Source organism: Neolamprologus multifasciatus, chromosome 3, assembly GCF_963576455.1.
Source record: "Neolamprologus multifasciatus chromosome 3, fNeoMul1.2, whole genome shotgun sequence".
In the NCBI taxonomy this organism is placed as follows: domain Eukaryota; kingdom Metazoa; phylum Chordata; class Actinopteri; order Cichliformes; family Cichlidae; genus Neolamprologus; species Neolamprologus multifasciatus.
In genome coordinates this window covers 19489485-19513562 of record NC_140441.1, presented here as the reverse complement: position 1 = coordinate 19513562, position 24078 = coordinate 19489485, and the positions used below count along the sequence as shown (strand labels likewise).

General features: G+C 39.6%; 2 protein-coding genes across 2 annotated transcripts; both read left to right on the top strand.

Moving 5' to 3' along the window:
- The first annotated feature begins 4400 nt into the window (after positions 1-4400).
- LOC146521906 (cornifelin-like) lies at positions 4401-9323 on the top strand. Its single transcript, XM_085153859.1, has 4 exons — positions 4401-4499; positions 6433-6540; positions 7051-7196; positions 8431-9323. The coding sequence occupies exons 2-4, from the start codon at positions 6435-6437 to the stop codon at positions 8566-8568; spliced, it is 390 nt and encodes a 129-aa protein (XP_085009985.1). The 5' UTR covers positions 4401-4499; positions 6433-6434; the 3' UTR covers positions 8569-9323.
- Positions 9324-9557: 234 nt separating this feature from the next.
- On the top strand, positions 9558-16599 carry LOC146521905 (placenta-specific gene 8 protein-like). The gene is made up of 4 exons (XM_085153858.1): positions 9558-10948; positions 12576-12689; positions 12859-13004; positions 16026-16599. Exons 2-4 carry the CDS (start codon positions 12578-12580, stop codon positions 16164-16166), a joined length of 399 nt encoding a protein of 132 aa, XP_085009984.1. The 5' UTR covers positions 9558-10948; positions 12576-12577; the 3' UTR covers positions 16167-16599.
- Positions 16600-24078: the final 7479 nt, after the last annotated feature.

Genomic DNA, 24078 nt, shown 5'->3' with positions numbered 1-24078 from the left:
CAGGAGTGGCATTGCGCAACACCATCCATGTTTACTGGCTGTCTGACACTGCATGCAGGGGAAACACCAATATCCGAAGCAACCTAGAAAAATACACAGAGACATTTATGTTTCATTACTAGTTATTACATTACACTCTGCTACCTTATTGCAAAAACAGTCAGAGAAACTGCTGTTTGTAGGATTTGAATGATTAACTTACAGGAGCTCATATCAGAGCAACAGTCACAGATGCCGGTGCTCCAATTCATTGCACTCATTCCTGGAAGAAACAAGGCAGAAACATAGACACAGAGTGAAGGGTTAATGACGTCATAAAGATTATCACTGCTAGAATATGAGAAAGGTAACAGACTGGTTAAAACTATTGCTCTCAACATGCTGCTTGTGTTACAGCTGGAACTGGTCCACGTAATTCACTACAAAAACCTGGAAGCAGATGTAGAAATGATCTGCGTGCTATACAGACAAAAAAGTTTGCCAACAAATGGCAAAGAATTTACACACAGATGTACGTACACACATGTACATGGCAAACATTATTGTTCATATATATCTTTTAATGTAATTGTCTGGTAATAGTCTGTGTGCTTTTAATGGATGTTGTGTGGCTGTGTCTTCAAACCATTTTTGTATAACTTAAAAAAACAAGCAAATGAAATGATTAAAAACAAAGTTTTGCAATAACCTGAAAAATGTGTTGTTGTACTATAACTGCAGGTGCAGTATCTACTGTTCAGCTGCGCTCTTATATCTAACAGGCAGGTTAATGCATGTTGCTAGACTGAACCATGTGCTGCAGCCCTGCTTTCAGTGACATCGTGGAGATACGTGTTCAGTAATAAGAAAATATTCCACAGCCTGCTCACACCTTTTCTTGTCATTCCTGTGACGTGTCCATGGTGCAGCTGTATAGGTGAAGTTTTCAGTACTAGTTTCAGTACTTCAGCGTCTGGCTAGACAGCTACACAATAGGACGCAGCATGAAACTTCTTAAACTGGCAACTCACTCTACTTTAATATCACCCAACTCCCAAAAGGTCTCTGTGTAGTGTGTCACAAAATGTGTCTGTGAGCTAAATGAACAGCTGCTGTATAAATAAAACCCACTAATGTGCCACACAGAAAAATAAAGGTGTAACAAAGAGAGGACGGGAGAAGAAGATAAATCATTATTTTCAAAGAGAAACTTTATACACTGAAGAGGTCAATTTTACATCTTCATTTTAGGGTTTCTTTATCAGATATCGATTGGAGTGACTTCAGAAGCTATTTGAACTTGTTTGCATATCTTTCAGTACAACCTGTCATCAGTCTCATTCTTTTAAATATCTTGTGATAAAATTGTTACATTTGTTACTTAATGTTCATCCTCTCTTTTACTGACCCATGAGTAATTATGATAAGTAGACTCCAGAATTTTCTTTCTAATTCTGTGAAGATATGAAAACCTTTGAAAATCTCCCTTGTTTTACTCAGCATCATTTGAGTACACTGGTTCATCAGCTCACTTGAAAATGACTGAGAAAAACGATACAACAGTGCAGTAAGCTTCAGAAACATTGTTGAATGTTTCAAGCTGTACATTTTTATAGGAAGTCTTTCTTACCTGATCTCTGGTTTGGTGAACTTTGAAGAAAAATGAGATGAAGGGTAGAAAACCCAACATTTAACTAATACGCACACACATAGACACACCCCACCTGTTCACACAGGGAAACACAGAATTCACGATACACAGTCATTCAGCTAGTGTAAATGTAAAATAACTAGTTTGCATGTGGTAACACAGAAACATTGTAGCAAAAGTATTTGAAATATGGATGAAAAAGATAAATTTGTCCCCGGGTAAATGTCCCCAGGCAAAAAACACCACAGTGACTAGATATTTGGTCAGACCGTCTCTTACAGAGGAAGGAAAAACCCAGTGACTGTTGTTGTTGTTGTTTTAAAAAAACAAACAAAATATTTGACTGACAGCTATTTTGGTCATTAAATGGTCGTGAACAGCCACTGAACCATCTATCAGCTTACGCACATTAGCATTTTCACATTCATTAACATGTTGTCTCTCACTTGTTCAATTAGGTCATGTGATGCTACTGATTAAACCTTTAGCTCAGGGGTGTTAATGTCATTTTAGTTCAAATACTCACTTAAAGCTATTAGGTGAGCCATCAAATGACAAGCTAACAAAATCTGGTAAAAAAAATAAATAAATAAACCATCCTTAAGATGAACAGGTGGAGATGTTAAGAAACATAAATGCTATATTTTGCAAAAATATATGGAAATTTGGGAAAAATATAGCACCTTCATTTTCACATTGGTAGAACTAGTGACTCGATCTATGTAATGAATTATTCTTATCAAATCTTATTGAAGAAAATTGAACTTTAATACGACCAGAGAGTTGGATTATATGAGATAGCTTCTGAAAGGAGAAAACAAAAACTCGTCAGTAGCATCATCAGATGGCGCTTAACTTTTAGTCTGGTTGAGCTGAAGTGGGAACGGCTTCCTGCTTGGTTGCTCTGTGGGATGGTTTATATGATAAAATATGTCAGGTTTACTTTGTTGGATTGTCATTTATGTTTAGAAATATATATTTATATATTCTTTGAAGTATATAGTTGATTGCATATTGGAAGAATGTCTCATCCTAGGAAGTCTGTAACAACTCTGTGTAGCATGAAGAGGGGAGTGCGTTCACTCCTCTTCAGAGTGTTCTGGCATGGATCACACACCTCCTAGGAGAGGTTGTATCTTCTCTTGCTGATATATGGTATAGCAAACACACGTATATCTGTTTGAGTGTAAGAGCCCTTTGTTTAGATGGACCGCTAGACTCCTGGCAACAGCTTTGGGGAGTGTTCACAGGGTCACATCTTGACCCCACACATACACATACACATACCTACACGACACACAGACAAGATATTCTTTGTCCACATGTATATCTATATGAAACGTCATATGTTAATGAACTTATGCATATTCATGTAACCTCAATGAAAGAGCAGTGTTACGAGGGAGTAGACGAGAGCAACTGAGGTCCAGTCCTCTCCCTCATGCATGAGTAACACAAAGAACTTTACCTACATGGTGTTTAATGCTTTTGCTGTGTAGTTAAATTGTCTCGTTCCAGTGGTGGGCCTGTGCTAGACAGACCCATCGAAATAAACCATTTCAAACATAAGAGGATGCCTGAAAACCAAAATCAAAAGTATTCCACAGTTAACAACATCCTACACCAGCGCAGATTTAAACATATATACAGTAAGCACACTGTCAGCATCACGAGATGAAGTTCAGCTCTGTATGACGATGCATTGATGACTGACGCTTGGTATGGATAGTGTGTTGCACTTGCTAAGCTGGTGACTCCATAATGTGTAAACCCCACTAGTCAGTAAACTAAAGCTTTAAAAGAAATAGCATGGTGTACAGTAATTGCATCCAGAATACAGCGCAGTAAAAGTAGAAAGCAACATAACATCCATCCCATCTCCTTTTCAGGGTCACGGTGGGCGCTGGAGCCTATCCCAGCTGTCATAGGGCGAGAGGCGGGGTACACCCTGGACAGGTCGCCAGTCTGTCGCAGGGCCAACACACAGGGACAGACAACCATTTGCGCTCACATTCAATCGCACATTCACACCAATTTGAATTTTCCAATTAACCTATCCCCACAAGCTGCATGTCTTTGGACGGTGGCAGGAAGCCGGAGTACCTGGAGGGAACCCACACAAACACGGGGAGAACATGCTAACTCCACACAGAAAGACTCCGGCCTGATGTTGGAATTGAACTCAGGACCTTCTTGCTGTGCGGCAACAGTGCTAACCACCGTGCCACCGTGCTGCCTAAACATAACATAACATAACATGGACATACTTAAATAGTACATTACAACAAAGTAAAGTGCTTGAGGAAATGTACTCAGATCCATGCTGCTCCTGTCTATGCACTCATCTAATGGCGTTAGGGACCGTGAGACTAATAGTACTCATGCACAGTGCTGTGTGGTTAGCACCATTAACTCAAAGCAAGAAGGTCCTGGTTTCAATTACTCTGGCCCTTTGGGGCCTTTCTGAGTGCAGTTTACATCTTTCCTCATGACTGTGGAGGGGGTTCTCTGTGTACTGTATCACAGTCTATCACAGGGCTCTCTGTGTTAGCTTGTCCATGGGCTGTACCCTGCCTCTGGTGCTATAGCAGCTGAGATACACTCCAGTCATGGCTGCAAAATAGATAAGTGGAAGAAAATGAATGGACAGTCCAATGGCTTTAGTCAGGGGACAATAGGAGGATAATCATATTTCATGGCAGGAGCTAGTACCCTCACCACCCCCCCCCCCCCCCCATCCCAACGTCCTGCTTCTGGCCCCACCCCTAGAAGCTAGTGTGTCCACACCCCCCTCTCTCATTTCCAGTTTAATCCTGGGATTTCTCAACTTCATCTAATTTTTTTCAACGCTCAGAGAATCAGAGAAACGGTAAGGCTAACTTTTCATATTGATGAACAGCTTAGTATTTCTGTGTAGTGATTAACATGTAAAGCTTGTGGGGGGGGGACAAGACATCCAGCTTCAATGCTTTTTTCCAGCCTGGTTTAACCATAGTTTACAATATAGTCTATTTATTCTGTCAAATCTATTGATTTGTCTTGCTTGACACTAATTATTGATGTTTGGTTTTTTGGGGGTTTCTGAACAAGCTGGGTTAGAAGCTAGTGTACACATAATGCTAGTTCCAAGTCTGGGTTGAGGGAAGGGTCATCTGATGTAAACTCTGTGCTTGTAGGAAATAAGGGAGCGGCCAGAAATGCCTTTCTTATCTTAATCAAGGACACAAAACAGAATTCTGCCCCCCGCCTTTATTTGTTAATGCATATCTCTTACGCATGTTTTGATTGTTTGAATAAATCATCAATGTACGAAACAGTCCATAGTGGTCATGAGCTTGGCCACTAATGAACTGTTCACATTTAATATGCAAATAAATGTGAAATGCACATAAATCTGGACAGTCTGAAATCTCCTCTCATTTCAACCCTCATTTCTTGTCACACTGTGATTTGTAGTTCACATATTCTTGCCATTTACCTCACAGAAAGACCTCCACAAGAGTGGAGGACATACTGTAGGACTGATAGTAGCCTGTTAGCCTACCTCCTGCCCCATACTGCTTTTAACCTGTCAGGTGTTGAAGCTCATCAGAAGTCAAACCAGATCGAGAAGGGACACCAGTAAATAATGTAGTTATTGTGATATCTGTAAAAGTTTCGTGAAATGCACTCTGTTTCTGAAAATAATAAGTACTGGTGAGCAGGAGCACATAGGGATTTGTAGGTGAGGAGGAGGATCTCACAGGAGATCAGGACTTGAGCCCGTGGAGGCACATAAGGGTGGGGGTGATGTGTTGCTACAACTTAGTGCATATAAGAACTGACGGCTGACTTCTGAACATACTGCAGCATGTCCAGAAATTCGAGATGCAGAACAAATGGGATACTGTTACGATAGTCCAGGCGGGTGGTAATTAAAGCATGAGGGAAAATTTCAGCTGCAGAATTTGAGAGTTATGTCCAGAGTCTGGAGTGGAGTCTGTGTCAAAGCTCCTGAAAAGCCCAGAAATATTAGGATGCTAATGTGGAATTTTCATGCTGTGATGTGTGCTGAAGTCGGATTTGCAAAAAGGTTTGTGACTGCTCTTTCCAGGATCAGGCAGTAGTTATTGAGGTCATCCACACTAGTTTTTTTTTATTTTTGAGAATGGAGGAGACAGCAGGTGTTTTGAGGACCGAGGGTAGCAGGGGCCTGTACTAGGAAGCAGTAAGGTCCATCTGGGTAACTCCAAATCTGGGTTTTGCCATTGTAATATAGAGATGAGCAGGTATGACATCACTGCCTACCGACCAATGAATTCTCCAGAAAATGGTGTCACCTTTCCTGAAAAATCCCATGGACCTCTGTTGGGAGCCTGGGATGGTGTAAAGTTTCTCACTTGCGTCAGTTGGATAGCAAGTTGATAACCAGCTTTGTGCGACAAAGCTCACCTGATCCTAATCGCCTGTTTCAGGGTAAGGGAATGCAGATAACAGAAAGATACTCTGGATATGCCGAACTGTAATTCATAGTACAGGGCTCCGCTGGTTTCAAATGATGTCCACCATGTTGGTACACAAAGTGCATAGGTATGATTTGAGGATGGTTGGTGGCATGGGGTCCAGAGGACAGAAGAGTGCACTGCACGCACATCCTTTGCACATCTCACTCCAGCTATTTGTAGTGATTTAAATGAATCAGGAAACATCCTGTTATATGCGTATCAAACCAGTCTGTTACCTTTCTCAAATTCTACCCTTGGATTTCTCTGTGCGTAGCAGCAATAACTTCTGTCACACTTCACGCTGTCTGTTTCCTCCAGGCATGGCTGGCCACCAGCAGACAAACCAGGTGGTGACAATCACCACCAATCAGAACCCTGGGCAGTGGAGCACCGGCCTCTGTGAATGCTGTGTTGATATGAACAGCTGTAAGTGAACACTCAGCAGTCATTTCTGCATCAACCATCTCCTCAGGTTGTCCAATCAGTTGCATTATGGAGCCTTTGATCATATTATGCTCTTCTCCAGAAATCTGAGATTCTCTAATTGGCACAGGAACTTAAATGCAGCACTTTGTTGGAGTGCTTAGCACTGTTGCATGTTCTCCTGCCTGGTTTCCTGTTGTTACTCTGGCTTCCTCCCAGAGATCCACTGGTAAGTTATTATTTGAACCAACGGCAGCTGAATATTCCAGGGTAACGAATGACCCTTGCAATGAAATGACCAAACGAAACATCACCAGATCATAAGAAGAAGAACAGAGGCACACGCTCAGGAAACAAGAAGACAGAAGTGACAATGAGCAGAAGGGGAAGTGTTTAAAAACCCAGAAAACTACCTGAAACCTAGTGATATGTATGAGGATTACATACTGGCAAGATTATTCCCTTCATTCCCTTCTTTTTTTCCCATTTCCTCTTTTTCTGTTCTGTTTTAAGGTTGCTGCGGCTTCTGGTGTTTCCCCTGCATGCAGTGTCAGACAGCCAGTAAACATGGATGGTGCTGTGCAATGCCACTCCTGGATGTTTGCGGCGTGGTTTCCTGCTTACTCCGTCAGTCCATCAGAGAGAGCCACAACATCCCTGTAAGGCTGGGTTAGAGATGAAGGGCAGCAGGCATGTTGCTAGGATTTTGAAACATTTGAGGGCATATGTTTTATAGTGAAATTAATATAAAATGTCAAACATAACTCTCATAACTTTTTCTTTTATTGTGCCATATCACCTCTTCCTCACCTTTCATCGTCTTTTGGTGTCTCATCTGTTGGCTGCCCTCCATCCAGATCTCTCATTTTTGATGTGATTATTAGATATTTAATACATGTTATTTCTCAACTTACTCAACCGACTATTCAACAAACATCACATTGCATAAAAAGCAACTTATTAACTATAGACTGGCTTCACAGTCACATGACTTCCTGTTGATTTATGTTTTCTGTTTCTGGAACCAGGGTTAATGACTCACCCTGTGGCTGTGGCCACTGTGACATCACTATGATGTCATTGGTTTGAGGAAAGCTTTAGCTTTATGTTCCTCACCATGTTGACTATTTGGAGTCCGAAATGACAGTATGTTGATGATAGGGTAGAGTAGAGATAAAAGCTAACATTAACAAACTATAGTTGTGGGTAACACATTCAGCTAACAAGCACTAGCTCAATCCTGGAAGGAGACAAACATCCCATTAGGGTTGCATCAGGAAGGGCATCTGGCATAAACTAATTTTTATTCATAAACACAGAGAGAGAGAGAAGCATAGAGAAGTGCCTGCTGACCAAATTAGAGGAAGAGGAAATGGACAGCTATTTTAATCTCTAACTCTCATAGATGTTTTGCCACCCAGTATTTTTTACTGTTCATGTTACTCTCACTGCTTTCATCAGCCCTGTTTGCCAATATTTAACAGTTGACAGTAAGTGAATATAGAGGATCTTTGAGCAGGTAGAAAAAGACCAATGCAGAGCTCATTGAAATTACTGTAAATCAGACTCCATCTGTTATTTTCCTCTGTCTCACTGAAGGAAAGGAAACCTCTCTAAATCCTGCTTGTGTGTCGTCCTTCACTGACATCCTGACAGTTAACAGCAAGGAAACTGGCTACAGACAGATAAAGTTTTGAGGAAATAGAGAGGTTGTTTTGAGTTGCATAAAGATTTGAAAAAAATCGCTCCTCCCTGTTTCTCTTTCTAGTCGTGTTAGTTTCAGTTCAGTTCAGTACAAAGCAGCGTGAACAGGGACATTTAAACGGGTGCAATCACAACAGCTACAAATTAAATCCCGATAACTCTTGCTGCTTACTCTTCTCCATCCTGTAGGGCTCGTTCACCGATGACTGCTGCAAGACATGTTGGTGTTACTCGTGCGTCTGGTGCCAGATGCATCGCGAGCTGAAGATCAGAGAAAGCCAGCAGCCCGCCACCTTGACTGTGATCACCACACAAGCCATGCTGTAAACAGTTTTGCTCTGGATCAAAGGCATGTGTCCCATTCAAAGCCACATGTTTCAATTCACTTCTGTATTATCTGCATGTAACAGTCATCTCAAAGCATTTTGACCTCAGTTGAATTTTGAGAGCTGTAAACTAACCTTTAATGTAAATTAACCTGTAGTGTGTTATTTGCCTAGCTCACTGTCATTCATTGTTTGCAGAGCTAATTTCATGTAACAAGTAATAAGAATGGTTATGCAGAGATCCAAATAACAGTGCTAGCTCACTGTATTTTTGTGAGAAGCTTTTTTTGAAGTGACGAGTTTGACCTGATCTCACCAGACATCACCACATTTATCACTTTACATCTCATCCTGGGAATCTCCGAGACACACCCAGGGACCCGTATAACCTCACCCCGATGACCTGAAAGCCGCTACTGTGACCAAAACAAGGGGGAACCTTTTCCTGTGTTTAATAGTTTAATAGATGTGAGTTATATTCTTCATTTATAATGGTTCACATTTAAAAAACATACAGCCCAATGCTGCCCTCTGCATCAGTACAGATGTTAGCACAGCCTCCACATTTATGCAACTCTTGTTATGTTCACTGTCCAGGCTGCATTAAACCTGTTATTTTACTTTTAATTATGGAGACAGTGGAAACAATCTATAAATCCTTGTAGTATGTAAACCTTTATGCGCATATGTTGAACTGAGACTTAGTGTTTAAACTGCCCCTTTTTCTTATACTAAGATAGGATAGGAAGGAGAGGATTGGTGTATAGGAAAAAGAAACATCTTATTTAAACACCCAGCACCCAAATATTAGTATTCATTTAATGGCTCTCTTGTACTCTTTAAAATAAATAAAAAGTCTTTTGGCAAACGTGAGTCTGTACCCTTCACCCTCTGTAAACATGATGACACAAATGCAACTGAAAAAGGCCAAATTTAAGGTTTATTCATTCATATGCTTAAACTTATGGAAACTGTGCTTAGTTATAGCTGAATGTATAGCAATCAAATACATTTCATTTGACCAGATACCATTAAATTAAACTTTTTACAGCAGCCAATAATTTTGAAGGAACTTCATTGGCAGTGAAATGAGGGAAGAGTTTATAGGCAACGCGAGACACCCGCTTACACAAACTCCTTACTCCTCTCACCACTGTGTTGGAAACCGCTCATCAATTAACAATGCTAGTACACACCATGAGCACCTTTCATAGCTAACCGTATTATGCTTTTCGATCTACTGAGCTGACAGGCAGTCGTGCAGACATTACACAGACCCTTCATTAATATTTTAAGCATAACATAAACTCCTCAACTCTCCTAAAAGGGCTCAAATGTCTTTTATATTCTGGTTCTGATGAATCCATTGTCTTCAGGGTCAAGACCAAAGAAGAAATATTTGGCACCCACTTAGATGATCTAAATCAAACTACATCCAACTGTTGTATTCAGACCTTGTTTCCATGGTTTCATTGAGACATCCCTACATTCTGCTCTACTGCATTCATTCATTTACATTTAACGTGTTAGTAAAATAAATTTGAATGAGGGGATTTTACTTCAGCACTTGACACCACACAGCTTACTCAGCTTGGTTTGCAGTGTTTACCGACCAAACTAGCCATGGGCCCGAAGAGACCAATGATGACTGAGGGATTTGAGTAAATCAAAATGTTGCTGAACTTTCTGGCTGAGCTGTTTTAAAACATTTTAATTCTTTAATCTACAGCAAAGCTTCATGTTGAAATTGACAACATGACATTTTGCTTGTGGTTTGTTTACATGGAACTTTGCAACTTTTATCTCTTGTGTTTCTTGCAGTTTCTCTGAGCATTGCAAAGTCTGTCCTTGGGGTGAATTGTTTTGGGACATCCACTCCTGGGAAAATTGTGACATTATGTTAACAGACATCTGAATGCTCCGCTACTGCTTTTATAGAGGTGCATGACCATAAACCCTCTGTTACAGTCCATAGCACTTTTGCCTGATGTTTTCTTTGTAGTGTGATGTTATGAAGTCAGAAATACAGACAGGCACCACTAGAGTTCAAGTCAAAAAGTTCACAGCAAGGTGATTTTCATAAAGTAATAATAAATGATGCATATAAACTGCATAAAACTTGACACGGTCAGTAACTCTCACTTTTAACTCTCATTTTATTGGAACTGAACGTTTTTGGCCTTGAGTGTTTCATCTATTCTTATCTAACCTGGAATGAAAGCATGTGTGACTGTTCGTCTTTCTCTGTCAGAGAGGTGGTTTCTTTGAAAATTGAATGTGAGCAGAGCGTTCAACCCACACTTGACCACTCCCGTCACAATTTACAGTCAGAGGTTGCACTTGCTCTCATTTTACTCATAACTCAGAGAAGCAGAGAAAAGGTAAGGACAACTTTCTATACTGACAAACATCTTAAAGCAGTTAGCAGTCTTTGTGACCTAATAGTACAGTTTGCTATCATTTTCCCAGTGTGGTGTTGTGAGCCAGTCAGAGGAATACTTGCAGCACACGGGGTCTACACGCACTTCATACTGCCTCAAGAAAAATAGCACAAAAAACTGGACATCTAATTATTATAAGCACAGTTTTGCAGTTTATACTCATAAATTAATGAATCTTATAGGACTGTTAGACTAGTTGGCATTAGACTATAAGTAGATTAATGTTAGCTAGGAATTTTTTAGTATATTAATTAAGATATTATTTCTAAGATATCTGAAGTATCTATCTTAGGTACATGGGATTTCCATGTATTGTCTTGTGTTGGTGGAGCTCAGGGAGGTGGTTGACTGATCTCCTGATTGGGACAAGTGTGTTGGGTTTGACCTCAACCAGTTAATTTAAAAGAGTCACTTCACTGTGTGTGTATTACAGCAAATTGAAGTTTATGGATCTCTGTACAGTGTAGTGTGCATTTTACATTGCAGAACTGGTGTAGATAAATTTGTTATCCCCCAGGCACCTCCATTAATCTCTAAAGTCCCCATTGTAAGTTATTACGATACAATTACAGTGCAACTTTTGGTAAAACACGTGGAAATGGAAATTATTACCTCCACGGTAACTTATCTTATCTTATCTTATCTTGCGAAGGCTGTGTGCGATGAAGCAAGGGCAACTGAAATATCTTTCATTTACAGCTTCACTTCTCACAACATCTCCAGTCAGACTATGTGAGCACACGAAGCTGGTTATCAACTTGATAAATTCATATGCAGTTTATCAGTCTTGTAGCAACGGGTGCTAACGTGAACAAGATGGTATTGGAAACATATGACAGTTGAGCTGTCCCAAACATGGAAGAAGGAAGAAGGAAAGAAGGAAACACAGCATGAGGGAGAACATAACAAAGAGCAAGGGAAGACTGAGATAATATATACAAACACAGGATAACAAGGGAATGGGAAACAGAGTGACAAACATCATCTGTTCGTCACTCTGTTGTCGGGACTGCTGTCCTTCCTCCTGCACTTCTCCACAGCTGGTGCTAGCAGTCTCAGCATCTGGACTGTGAGGACTTAATACTAGTTGTTGTTGCTGCAGTGCAGCTGCAGCAGCAGTCCCAACAGCCAAAATGTCGATTAATTTCTTTTTGCTTTTTTTGGTCCATCTATATCAACCACACTAAACTCTGTTCTGCAAGGTGCCCGAGTGCACAGGGAAGGTATGGGCGGGGTTTTAGTGCTTTTTGTGTGGCAGCCCTACAAGCCAGCCATAGCCTGTATAATTATATTGATCCAAAGATCCTGTTAGGGGTTTACATGCACTAGAAAACACCCTGCTGTGCATGTTACATGTTTATAACCACTATAGCACGTTAACGTCAGTTTCAGCTATACATCTCATTTAAAAGCAACAGCTGACCAAAACTCTTTACAAGTTAGTGAATCAACAAGAGAAAACCATAGAAGAATAAATACAATGAAATAAGGCATAAGAAAAAGCAACAACAATGACAATAAAAACTCTCTTCAACCGGTGTCTAATTTTCTACTTCGTTTGCTCCAGGAATGGCCTCCCAGCATTCAACCACCCAGGTGGTAGTCACCACCACTGCAATGAGTCAGCAGTCTGGGCAATGGAGCACTGGCATCTGTGACTGCTGCTCTGATATGAACACCTGTAAGTGAACCCAGCAAACCCTACAAACAACAGGGATTTCTGCATCAACCACCTCCTCAGACTTTGTTTGCAGTCGTTTTGCAGAGTATCTAAAGTCAGGATATAATGCAGAGGTTACACAAGAGATAAACTCATACAGATATGGCATCTCTGCACATTTTTCTTCAAGGTTGCTTCGGATATTGGTGTTTCCCCTGCATGCAGTGTGACACAGCCAGTAAACATGGATGGTGCTGCGCAATGCCACTCCTGGACTTTTGCTGTGTGGTGTCCTGCTTACTTCGCAATTCTGTCAGAGAGCGCTACAACATCCCTGTAAGTGTGAGAGTGGAGGATAAGGTTATTGTATTTAGCTTAAATTATGCTACCGTTGTATTGTATTAAGCTTAGTAGTAATTAGCAGTTAGCTTAGTAGTTATCTTACATTAAGCTAACTAAACTGCCCCCTGAACAATGAACAATGCCCCCGTCCCTAAACTTTAAGAGAGAAAAAAAAATGCAAACTTCAAACAATACTATGTATGTACAAAGCTTAAAATCAACAAATCAAAAACCTCAAAATCAATAAAAATAAAGTTAACATAAGTGGAGGAAACATCAAACCACAAGTAACCACATAAATGAAAATAGGGAGTGCTGAGTGCAGCTTTTAATGGGCGCAAAGCACACATGGTTATATTCGCAATTCTGTCAGAGAGCGCTACAACATCCCTGTAAGTGTGAGAGTGGAGGATAAGGTTATTGTATTTAGCTTAAATTATGCTACCGTTGTATTGTATTAAGCTTAGTAGTAATTAGCAGTTAGCTTAGTAGTTATCTTACATTAAGCTAACTAAACTGCCCCCTGAACAATGAACAATGCCCCCGTCCCTAAACTTTAAGAGAGAAAAAAAATGCAAACTTCAAACAATACTATGTATGTACAAAGCTTAAAATCAACAAATCAAAAATCTCAAAATCAATAAAAATAAAGTTAACATAAGTGGAGGAAACATCAAACCACAAGTAACAACATAAATGAAAATAGGGAGTGCTGAGTGCAGCTTTTAATGGGCGCAAAGCACACATGGTTATATTTGTAAATTAGTGCAACTGAAGTAACACATGAACAAAATACTACACTTCACTCACCCTAACTACTGCACAGACTTCTTGGGTGGGCTGTTTGAAAGTATAACAAGCCTCATCGTTTGTCATATTATTGTACTGTTTATTGAATTCTCCAGAAAGTACAAATGCTGCAAACAAGGCAGAACGAGCCTGGCACACCCCTGACATTAACAAGTCATAAAATGAGACAGCAAACAAAAAACCCACTCCTATTGCAAAAGGGGAGATGAGCCAAAGGCACTAAACCTGCTGTAAAGTGGTTGGGTTTTTTTTTAACACAAAAGTCTGCAGTGACTGATTCAGTTTTAGAGTCATTCTCGAGTGGTGATTTGAGGAATAGCATTTTTTTTTTTTGCCAAAGACATACTGACATCCATCACTTTTTGGTGGATGTCTGCCAGGTTTGAACTACATTGTTTTAAAGATGGAGTGCAATGCAATATTGCTTCAGTGCAGCTCAACAATGAGAACAACCAATGAAAAAAATCACCTCATTAAAAAGTTGCCATTAAAACAACAACAACAAACATTTCGCACCTGATGTACTAAATCTTTAATCTACTAGGAAGACAGCAAATCATTAAAGGAGATGGTATATTCAATAGCAAGCCAAATGATATGATATCTGATGGCAAATAATTTTTTTTCTTCTTCTGCACGGTTTTGAAGTTTGTAATAATGCAGCTCTCCTCTGGATAATTCCTGCACTCCACCTAAGTCTCAGTCCTCAGGACCTCAAACAGTCCCAGCAATTTCTATCAGAGGAGCTATCCTTGATATCAAAAAACCCTTTGTTTACACTGTATTATTTTGATTATGACAGTATTCACTCCTTCATCAGATCTTTAATTTAATTCACTTATAAGACAAATTAAATCCTATTTTATAAGATTTTCCTACTAAGTCTAATACGTTTCCTCCTCATAGTTTAGGATTTCTATTCGATGTAAAAATTAAAATCAGCACAAAGAGACTTTAAAGCACAAAGAGACTTGAAAGCCATCACCATGGTGATTCCACATTAGAAACATGAACAGGATTGTATTGTTGTAGGGTCTTTACATTACAAGCGCCTTGAGGCAACTGTTGCTGTGATATAGCAAAAAAACAACAAAGAACCCCCCCCCCCCATAGAATTCAATTTCAATTCAATTCAATTTATTTATCTAGCACTCTTCACAGGATAAAAACCACAAAGTGCTTCACAGTAATATAAAAACAGAAATACAATCAAAAATCAAACATACAGCATGAATCTGATTAAAAGCCAATCTAAATAGAAACTTGAGGTGCAGCCCGACCACTCATCTGTTTGTTACCTGATAAAGTTCAGCAGTAGCTTGCTTCACCACAGCTCACAAAAGACAGCTCACTTGACCATGGTGCTGGACTGGGCTCAGCATTCATTCAGCTTCAGCATCACTCTGGGTTCTTGGCTAGCTTAGCATTAGCATGCTGTCTGTGCAGGTGCTTGCAAAGAGCTGAAGTTGTATTAACAGCATAATACTGTTATTTCTGTCCTGGATGCCACTTTACCATCATGCTCTCGTCTTTTTATGCAATAAAAATAAAAGTAATGTCCAAATTCATGCTGTAAACCTGCCTGTTATTTTCGAGCTGTGGGTAGTGAGCAAAAGAAGCAGTGGAAATGAATTTTCTTTGGAGGGTGACTGGCCTCTCCTTTTGAGATAGGTTGAGGAGTTCGGTCATCTGGGAGGAGCTCAAAGTAGAATTGCTGCTCCTCCACACTGAAAGGAGCATTTGAGGTGGTTCAGGCATCTCATAAGGGTGCCTCCTGGGCGTCTCCTGGGTGAGGTGTTCCGGGTACATCCCACAGGGAGGAGGACCGAGGGCAGACTCAGGACATTCTGGGGAGATAATATCTCTCGGCTGGCTTGGGAATGCCTTGGCGTTCCCCCAGACAAGCTTGAAGAAGTGGCTGGGGAGAGGGAGGTTTGGGCTTCTCTTGTTAGGCTGCTCCCCCACAACTTAGCCCTGGATATGAAAATGGAGAGATGGAAAATAAACATAATTTAATTTTGTCTGTATACTGAACTATATGTTGTATGTTACTCTGATTTGTATGCTGAAATGACTGAACACCATTTCTCAATTCTCATTCCTAAGCATGACATTCAGACGTCAGCTGACTAAACAGGATATTGTTAAAAATTCAAAATATTGAATATAGTTCTCGCCTTCCTCTTCAATTTTCCTGTGCTGCAGGGCTCGTGCTGTGATGACTGCTGCAAAATATTTTGGTGTTATCACTGTGTCTGGTGCCAGATGCATCGTGAGCTGAAGATCAGGGAAAACCAGTATCCTCCTGCCTCGACGGTGGTCACCACGCAGGTCATCCGTGGATAAGATGCAATCATTTTTGCTGTGGGTTGAGTGAAACTGACAAAGATAATTTAAAAAATATATATATTTTACAATGATGAAACACATATGAAAATATTACTTCTGTTTCTGCAGCATGAAGTGAAATCTGAAAATGTAGCCTGGCATGTGATCTGCATTCTTTTATATAGCATTTCATAGCTCAGTGCTGATGCTCGTTTGGTTCACTGTTCTGCAATATATAGTTGTTTCATATAATCTAAGTTTTTATAGCTTTAGATTATATGTTTAAATCAGATGTTTTCAGTTTTGTCAGCATACTGCATATATCATCAGGAAAGATTTTACCCAGGTCGATAAAATCTGTATCAGTTAACATACTCACACTTATAATAACTTTGTCCAAGTTGAGTTTCACCTGTGCTAAAATAAAAAGTATTCACATTCACCTACTACACGAGGCACTGTTGTACTTTTTTTCAACTGTGGAGACATGTGATAGGTTTGTAGCATAAACCTATTCGCTGGAACGTTCAAGACAATTTACTACACAGCAGAAAGCAAGACACAAGTAGGCGAAGTTCTTTGTGTTACTCATGCATGAAGGAGACCTGTCTGGAGCCAAGTGTCGTTCCACCCACCTGACCTCCGTCAGACTTTCTGGTTACATGAATATGCATAGGTTCATTAACATATGACGTTTCATATAGGTATACATGTGGACAAAGAATACCTTGTCTGTGTGTGTGTGTGTGTGTGTGTGTGTGTGTGTGTGTGGGGGGGGGGGGGGGTGTCAGAGTGTGACCCCATAAACGACTTCCCTAAACCTGCTGGTCTGGAAGTCCAGCAGTTCATCTAAACAAAAGGCACTTAGACTAAAACTGACATAGCTACGTTTATCCTACCATAAAACAATAAAACAAGGTACGACCCCTCTCATGCTCCCAGGGTGTGGGTGTGAATGCCAGAGCACTCTGGAATGCACACAAAGTCTTTGCAGACTACTAAAGATCTCACATCCTATCACTACACACTCGATTAAGCATATATTGTTAAATATTTCCCAATACAAATGACAATAATAAAATCTAAACCCATCAACATGTCTCTTAAACCTTCGCCCTTTTCTCAAAAGTCTAAACACAAAAACCTACTGGGCTACAGTCACAGATCCTTAAACCATGCAGTCATCTCAGATCACGCGCACAAGCAGCACCGGTGACTTTGATAATGTTTGACCCAAACAGGCCCCACTCCCTACAAAGGACACACGAGTGACGTGCTACGAATGAATAATTAACAGGCTCGTCATCTTTCTTCCTTCTTTTATGATTTTTATGCAGTCAGTAAATACTGTTTTACTTTCCGGAAAAGGCTACATGACAAATGATGGTTACCACGTCATCAGCTTTATTTTAACAACATAATTACCTGCAATAAACTGGATTATTTGCTTTCTGCTGAAACCTGGCTTAATGAGAGCAGTAACAAAGCAGTAACATGTTTCACTGAAACACGGTGTATCTGATATCCAGCAGCATTATAACTGTGCTGTTCTAGGGTCACAATTGCAACTGATCAATCATGTTGTGCTGTCATGGCTTTGGAATGAGGAGAAATAAGAAAGGAAAAAAAAAAAGTTTGTTATTATAAAACTCAGCTCTGGGACAAATAGTAATCATTTTAAGTGCTTTGTTTGTTAATTTAGACAATATAATAGATATATTATTCAAGTTACTTTTGCACATGGACAAACTGAGTTAGTCATGTTGGTAATTTCTTTCTTTCGTTTGAACTACAGCTGTTTAAAATTGGAAGTAAGGATCCTTTTTATTGTGCTGTGGTGTATCGTCCACCTGGCCCAAATAGCTTGTTTTTATCGGAGTTCAGCGACTTCCTGTCCTCTATGATGAGGTTGTCCAGACTGCTTTTAGTTGGGGATTTTAACATGCATGTTGATGATGACTCCGACCGCTTTGTCAGAGGTTTTATCAACATCATGGATTCTTTTCATTTTACCCAGCATGTGTCAGGCCCCACACATAACAAAGGACACACACTGGACCTTGTTTTTACTTTGGGTTTGAATATTGATTTTATTTGTTCTGAGGACATTTTATCTCTGACCATCACTGTATTCTTTTTAACATGTCTTTTCACGAGTCTTTGTCTCCTGTTCACCGGACAATTATCTCGCGCATCATAAATTACTCCACAGCGGAGAATTTCCCGGATGCTTTTAATTTAACTCTATCCCCGCAGAACGGCGTTGATTTTTTAACAGATCTGTTTAACCATTGTTTTTTGATCTTAGATGAAATCTGTCCGGTTAAAATGAGACCAGTTTCTGTTTCCAAGTCCTTACCCTGGCTAAATGACAATATCCGATCCATAAAACATGATTGTCGTAAAGCTGAGCGCTTGTGGAGGAAAACTCATTTAAATGTGTACATCTCCTTTACTTAAAGGGTCTTAGCCTCTTTTAACAATGCAATTAGAGATGCAAGGGCTGCTTATTTTTCTCATCTAAGGTGTTATTTGACACCTGCTGCCATTATTTCTTCTAATGAAGACTGTGAAACATTTCTTTCTAAATGGCCTGTATTTGTATAGCGCTTTTCTAGTCCCTAAGAACCCCAAAGCGCTTTACACAACCAGTCATCCACACATTCACACACTGGTGATGGCAAGCTACATTGTAGCCACAGGCAGGCGAACGCCCAACTCTTGAGCCACGATCGCCCCAGAAAAAATTAGTAATCACCATAGTTACCATAGTTACTCACCATAGTTAACACCTCAGATACAGATACCAACTAGTTTATTAGGTGTTACGTCAATGCCAGAGCAGCTGATACAGGTATGATTACACATTCCCTTTGCTATCATCATGTGATGAAATGATGGAAAATTTCCCTGACGCAGTTTTTTTTTTTTTTCATTTTATTATTATATTGCTCCTGTCAGAACTGGAAATGTATGTGGAACACCTACAGCAGCACCCTCCACCTTCGTTAACCTGGTGTTTTCCAGGTTAATGAAGGTAGATGAATAAAATTACATTGGAATATTGGGAAAATTATATAATGTGTATTTTTCCAATTAAAGAGAAAACATGTATATGGCATATAAATCTTTGAAGGACTCTATTTTACAGACCAAAACTGCCCTCTGCAGCAAAGCAGATGTTATTACAGCCCCATGTTCTTTTCTTGATGATTTTAGGTGTGTAACCTCTAGTAGTTAATGCAGTTCATAGTTAATGTTAAATCTTGTCATATTCTCTGAGCAGGATGAGATGGTGACCATTTATTATAATGTAATTACTAATAAGATTTCACTTTTTTCTTTTCGCCCCTCACAAGCGCTACAGATATCACAGCGAATAACAATTATTTTGGTTGTGACAACTTACTAACTTGTAATGAAAATCTGACAGCGTGACTGTTATACACAACAGCTATGATTACCTGTTTTTGAGTTTATTCACAATCCCCTGAACTTTAATAACGCAATCATGCTTCTGCTCATATACACAAAAACTAAAAGCATCATCATCCATTATAATTACACATTACATTTGCTGTTCAATTGTACAAAACTGAGATGAGGGCTGTTTTCTTTTTTAATGAGACACTAGACAATAAAACATGCATGAACATGTCCGTGTCGCGGATAAATACAACAAAATACCGAAAAAAAGAAGATTTATTCATAACACATGTGAAAAGACCCAGGAAAACCGAGTTAACGATAAAAACGATAACAAAATAACGCTGAAAACTGATAAAAACCCTGAAAACCATACATTTCACACCTGAGCCTCAACTCTCGTGGCCCGGTACCAAACGACTCACGGACCGGTACTGGTCCGAGGCCCGGGGGTTGGGGACCGCTGAATTAAAGGATTAAAACAGACATGTCAATAAAGAAAAATACAGATGCTAATTTCCATTTTCTTTTTTTCTTTTTTGTCAAAGAGACAGGAGATGGGGAAAAAGACTAGCATGCAACTCTTGAGCAGCAGCCAATATTCACCCCCATCCTGCTCAGAGAACATAAGAAGATTTGATATTAACCACCTATTTTCTGAACAGCTCCTGGAGGTTAAAAACAAGTTACCAATGATGAAGAAATAATTGATTAGAACACATTACATAATTTTCTTAGGGACTAATAAAGTATTCTGATTGTGAAATAAAGAATGTGAGGCTGTGCTGACATGTGTTTTACTGTAGAGGGCAGTGTTTGGCTGCACAAAGGAGTCTTTCAATCAAAGAAGACTGGATGAAGCAACTATGCTCATTAATGACTGTTTCATGCTACTATATTTATTTTTTGTTTCATGCTTCTAAATGTATAAAAAGTTTAAGTCATTTGAGGAGAGTTATTGCACGGCATCAAACGTCAAACCGATTTGAGCCTAAACTGTAACACATGGAAGACAGTCCTAATTGTGTATACAAAATGATGAAAAAGGCAAAACCATATCATTTATGACTGGTGAGCTGGTGTTATCATGGTGAAAAAAAAGGAAAGAGAGCTAACTTCACTCAGAGACAGAGAAAGATAAGAACGACAGGAGAGGAAGGTAAGGATATTGGCTCTGTATATGTAAAACATCCTGCAAAACAAACTTGGTAAGCAAACATTGTTTTATGTGAAGGTTGCATGAAAGCACTTTCCATTACTGTAAAAGATTTAAAGTAAACAGTAACAGTAAACACTGCTGAGTAAACAGTGCGTAACTCATGCACAGTGGCTGTGGTGCTCATGGTCAGAGTTAGGCTACTTAAAGCGTAGCAGAGATTAATCGTCTAGTTGATGATGCTTAGATTCATTCACTGAAATCCAACTTCATATCAACTTTATAGCACAAATAGCATATACAGTATACTGTCAAGACAGTATTACAAGACAGCTGTAAAACGATCATGAAGTAAAGATGTGAGATTGCTCTAACAGCTCTTCTACTATAGTAAGCAGTATTGGACTGTTCAAATGAGCCCTTCAGTCATTATTTGTTGTTTTAAGTATGTTTGTTTTTATTTTTAAAACTTTACTTTCTTAAAGCTCCATTTTAGTCCTGCCCCCTCTGGGGCAAGAGTGGGCAATGCCCCCTTAAACAAACATCCTACCCCATTAAGTCAAACTTTTAGAAGTTGTGAAAGAAAATAATACATTACCCACAAACGGAATATGGACAAGATTTACGACAGTAGCTGAAAAATCCACTGGAAAAGGCTTGTTTGCTCTGTTTGTGCGCAGGCTCGCACAGCACTTGGCAGAGAAACCCCCCCTCCAGCTAAACATCCAATCACAGTTCGTATGCAAATGACTTGGCGTCAGGTTTCTCTGTAGATAGGGCAGAGGAAAATGAAGCAGCAAGTCTCTGTCGTCAAAATCATAGCGACTCATGAAATGATCAACAACTAAAAAATACATCTATATTTGTACAGTCACTGGAGGTCCATCAATCTTCTCACCCTTTCAGCCTGGTAGAGACATGTTTACTTCTGTGAGCAGATGATACCACCGTGGTGGGGCTTATCTCTGGAGGAGACAAGACGTTGCTTTTTTGAAAGTGTGCTGAATGCATCTGTGTATAGTTCTAATAATAATGTGCAATAGAAACATACACTAATTCTTTTTATTTATTAAGATAAGTTACTGTGTTGTGTTGTGCATAGTGCTGACGCAGGTCAGTTTCCAATTTTGTTGTACTATTGTACTAGGCGTGACTGTGCAATGACAATAAAGAGTTATGTCTTATTTCTCATTATCTCTTGCAAAAGAAAGTTATCTTGGCCCATGAGAAGGAGAACAGATAATGTGAATTAATCTGTTATGGACTTCTTGGAAAGGGAAAAAGGAGACTTGTTGTAGAGTGGATTGAGGAGAAACGAGAGTGGAGGTAGTTCAGAGAGTTCAGTTCCTAACAAAACAGCATAAAACAAGACAAAAAAAAAAGAAAAAAGTTACAATGTTCCGTTCTAAATCTGTTGTGTTCTACAACAGATTTAGAACGGAACATTGTAACAATTCTCAGATTAATTTGTAGAACACAAATTAATCTGAGAATTGTTGGAAAAGATGAAAGGTCTTCAAGGAAACTTGAAGACCTTTCATCTGTCATCTGTGAAGCTTCTTCAGTTCTAAAAACAATAGAGTTTGAAAATGTGACGTCATTTCCGGGGCAAAACCGCAAAGGATTGTATGTACAAGTGGCAAGTGGTACTAGCCCACATGGGCTATTAAAAGACAACAGTCACACAGAGATAAACAGAGACACACAGAATGGCAATGGCAAGACTGTTGTATTATTAACTGCCATAGCCAGTAGCATGACAGCCACGGGAAGCCGACGGGTAAAGAAATAGTTTTTTTTTATCAGATTCCTTCGTGGAAGAAAAATTGTTCAAGTCATGTTTCTGAAGTCGCAAAGCGGTGACGGTGGCCTGGATTGCAGCTATTCAAAGACCAAATATAATGTTCCAGAACACTCCAGCTCACATGTTAGTCTTCTCCAAGCATTTCCACAAAGGTAGATTTTTTTATTGTAGTTAACAAGTAATTTATCATATCACAATTGTTGATGTAGGTTACAAATAAGTCTTATATTGATTTGAATTGAAATCGTTGCACTATGCTGCTGTGTTTAGTGTGACTTTACGGGCTAATGTTTGTTGTATTTTGTAGGCAAACCAGCCAGAAAAAATGCTGCAATGCGATAGAGACTGGGCTCCATCTATATACCAGGGTTTTGTACATAACTGTTTTTGGGGCAAATAAAATGCAAGTAGGGATTAAAATTGCAGAATTGATGGTTACAGGTGCTGGAAATGCTAGCGCTTCATGCAGTGTTTTGATTTTGCTGCCATTCGTACCCACAATGCAACGCACGCAAGTCACGTGGTCTGTCAATCTCCATTGAAGAGTTCCAGATATTAAGCCCAGATATTAAGTGTCTCCAAGACCCCCTATTGACCCCAATAACATGAGCCAAGGTGTGAAAACGGGTGTGGGTCACAATCAGCCAGGGTTTTGGGTGAACCCATTGTGAAGCCTAGCCCCAAATTATCATGTGATTCACTGAGGTGAAATGGCCCAGGGCAATGGTTCCCAAACTTTTTTTGCTGGGCCCCCCTTTGTTTTACAAGAAAACTGTTCAACCTCACTGGCACATGCAAGCGTAACCAAATATCTGCTGTATTTGCATCATTACATTGGCTGCCAGTCAGTTTTCGAATGGATTTTAAGATTTTAATACTTGTTTTTAAGATGCAGCATGGACCAGCTCCTACACATCTTTCTGATCTCCTAACCTGGTATACTCCTGCAAGATCTTTGAGGTCTGTGGACAAAATGCTCCTAGTTGTCCCAAGGTCCAGATTAAAACACAGAGAAGACCGGGCATTTGCGGTGACTGCTCCTAAATTGTGGAACACTTTGCCTCTCCATATCAGGGCCTCCTCAACACTGGATACTTTTAAAACCCGTCTAAAGACCCATTTTTATTCTTTGGCTTTTATATCACTATGAGTCTGTTACTATTGTTTTTACTATCTTATCATTCTATGATTCTATTCCCTTCTAACTTTATCCTATTTTTTTATGTCTTCTGCCTTGACTATTTTTATTGTACAGTACTTTGGTCAACAGTTGTTGTTTTAAAAGTATCATATATAAATAAACTTGAACTTGAATTTGAACTAGAAGACCACAAACTATTTGGCGTACAAGTCAAATAATTTAAAACAATAAGATTTTCATAAAGTAATAATAAGCATACACTATGAACAGCATTAAACTTGGCATGGCTCATATCTCTCAGTTCTAACTCTCGTTTCGTTGGAAGTGAACGTCTTTGGCCATGAGTGTTTTATTAGTGTACATTTACACTGGACTGGAAGCATGTGGGCAGTAAACACGTGTC

Bases quoted from the DNA above. Each gene is read 5' to 3' on its own strand.
- LOC146521905 (XM_085153858.1), top strand. From the start codon at position 12,578: ATGGCCTCCCAGCATTCAACCACCCAGGTGGTAGTCACCACCACTGCA. The intron at 12,690-12,858 runs GTAAGTGAACCC...TTTTTCTTCAAG, and splicing joins CTGCTCTGATATGAACACCT to GTTGCTTCGGATATTGGTGT. The intron at 13,005-16,025 runs GTAAGTGTGAGA...CCTGTGCTGCAG, and splicing joins GAGAGCGCTACAACATCCCT to GGCTCGTGCTGTGATGACTG.
- LOC146521906 (XM_085153859.1), top strand. From the start codon at position 6,435: ATGGCTGGCCACCAGCAGACAAACCAGGTGGTGACAATCACCACCAAT. The intron at 6,541-7,050 runs GTAAGTGAACAC...TTCTGTTTTAAG, and splicing joins CTGTGTTGATATGAACAGCT to GTTGCTGCGGCTTCTGGTGT. The intron at 7,197-8,430 runs GTAAGGCTGGGT...TCCATCCTGTAG, and splicing joins GAGAGAGCCACAACATCCCT to GGCTCGTTCACCGATGACTG.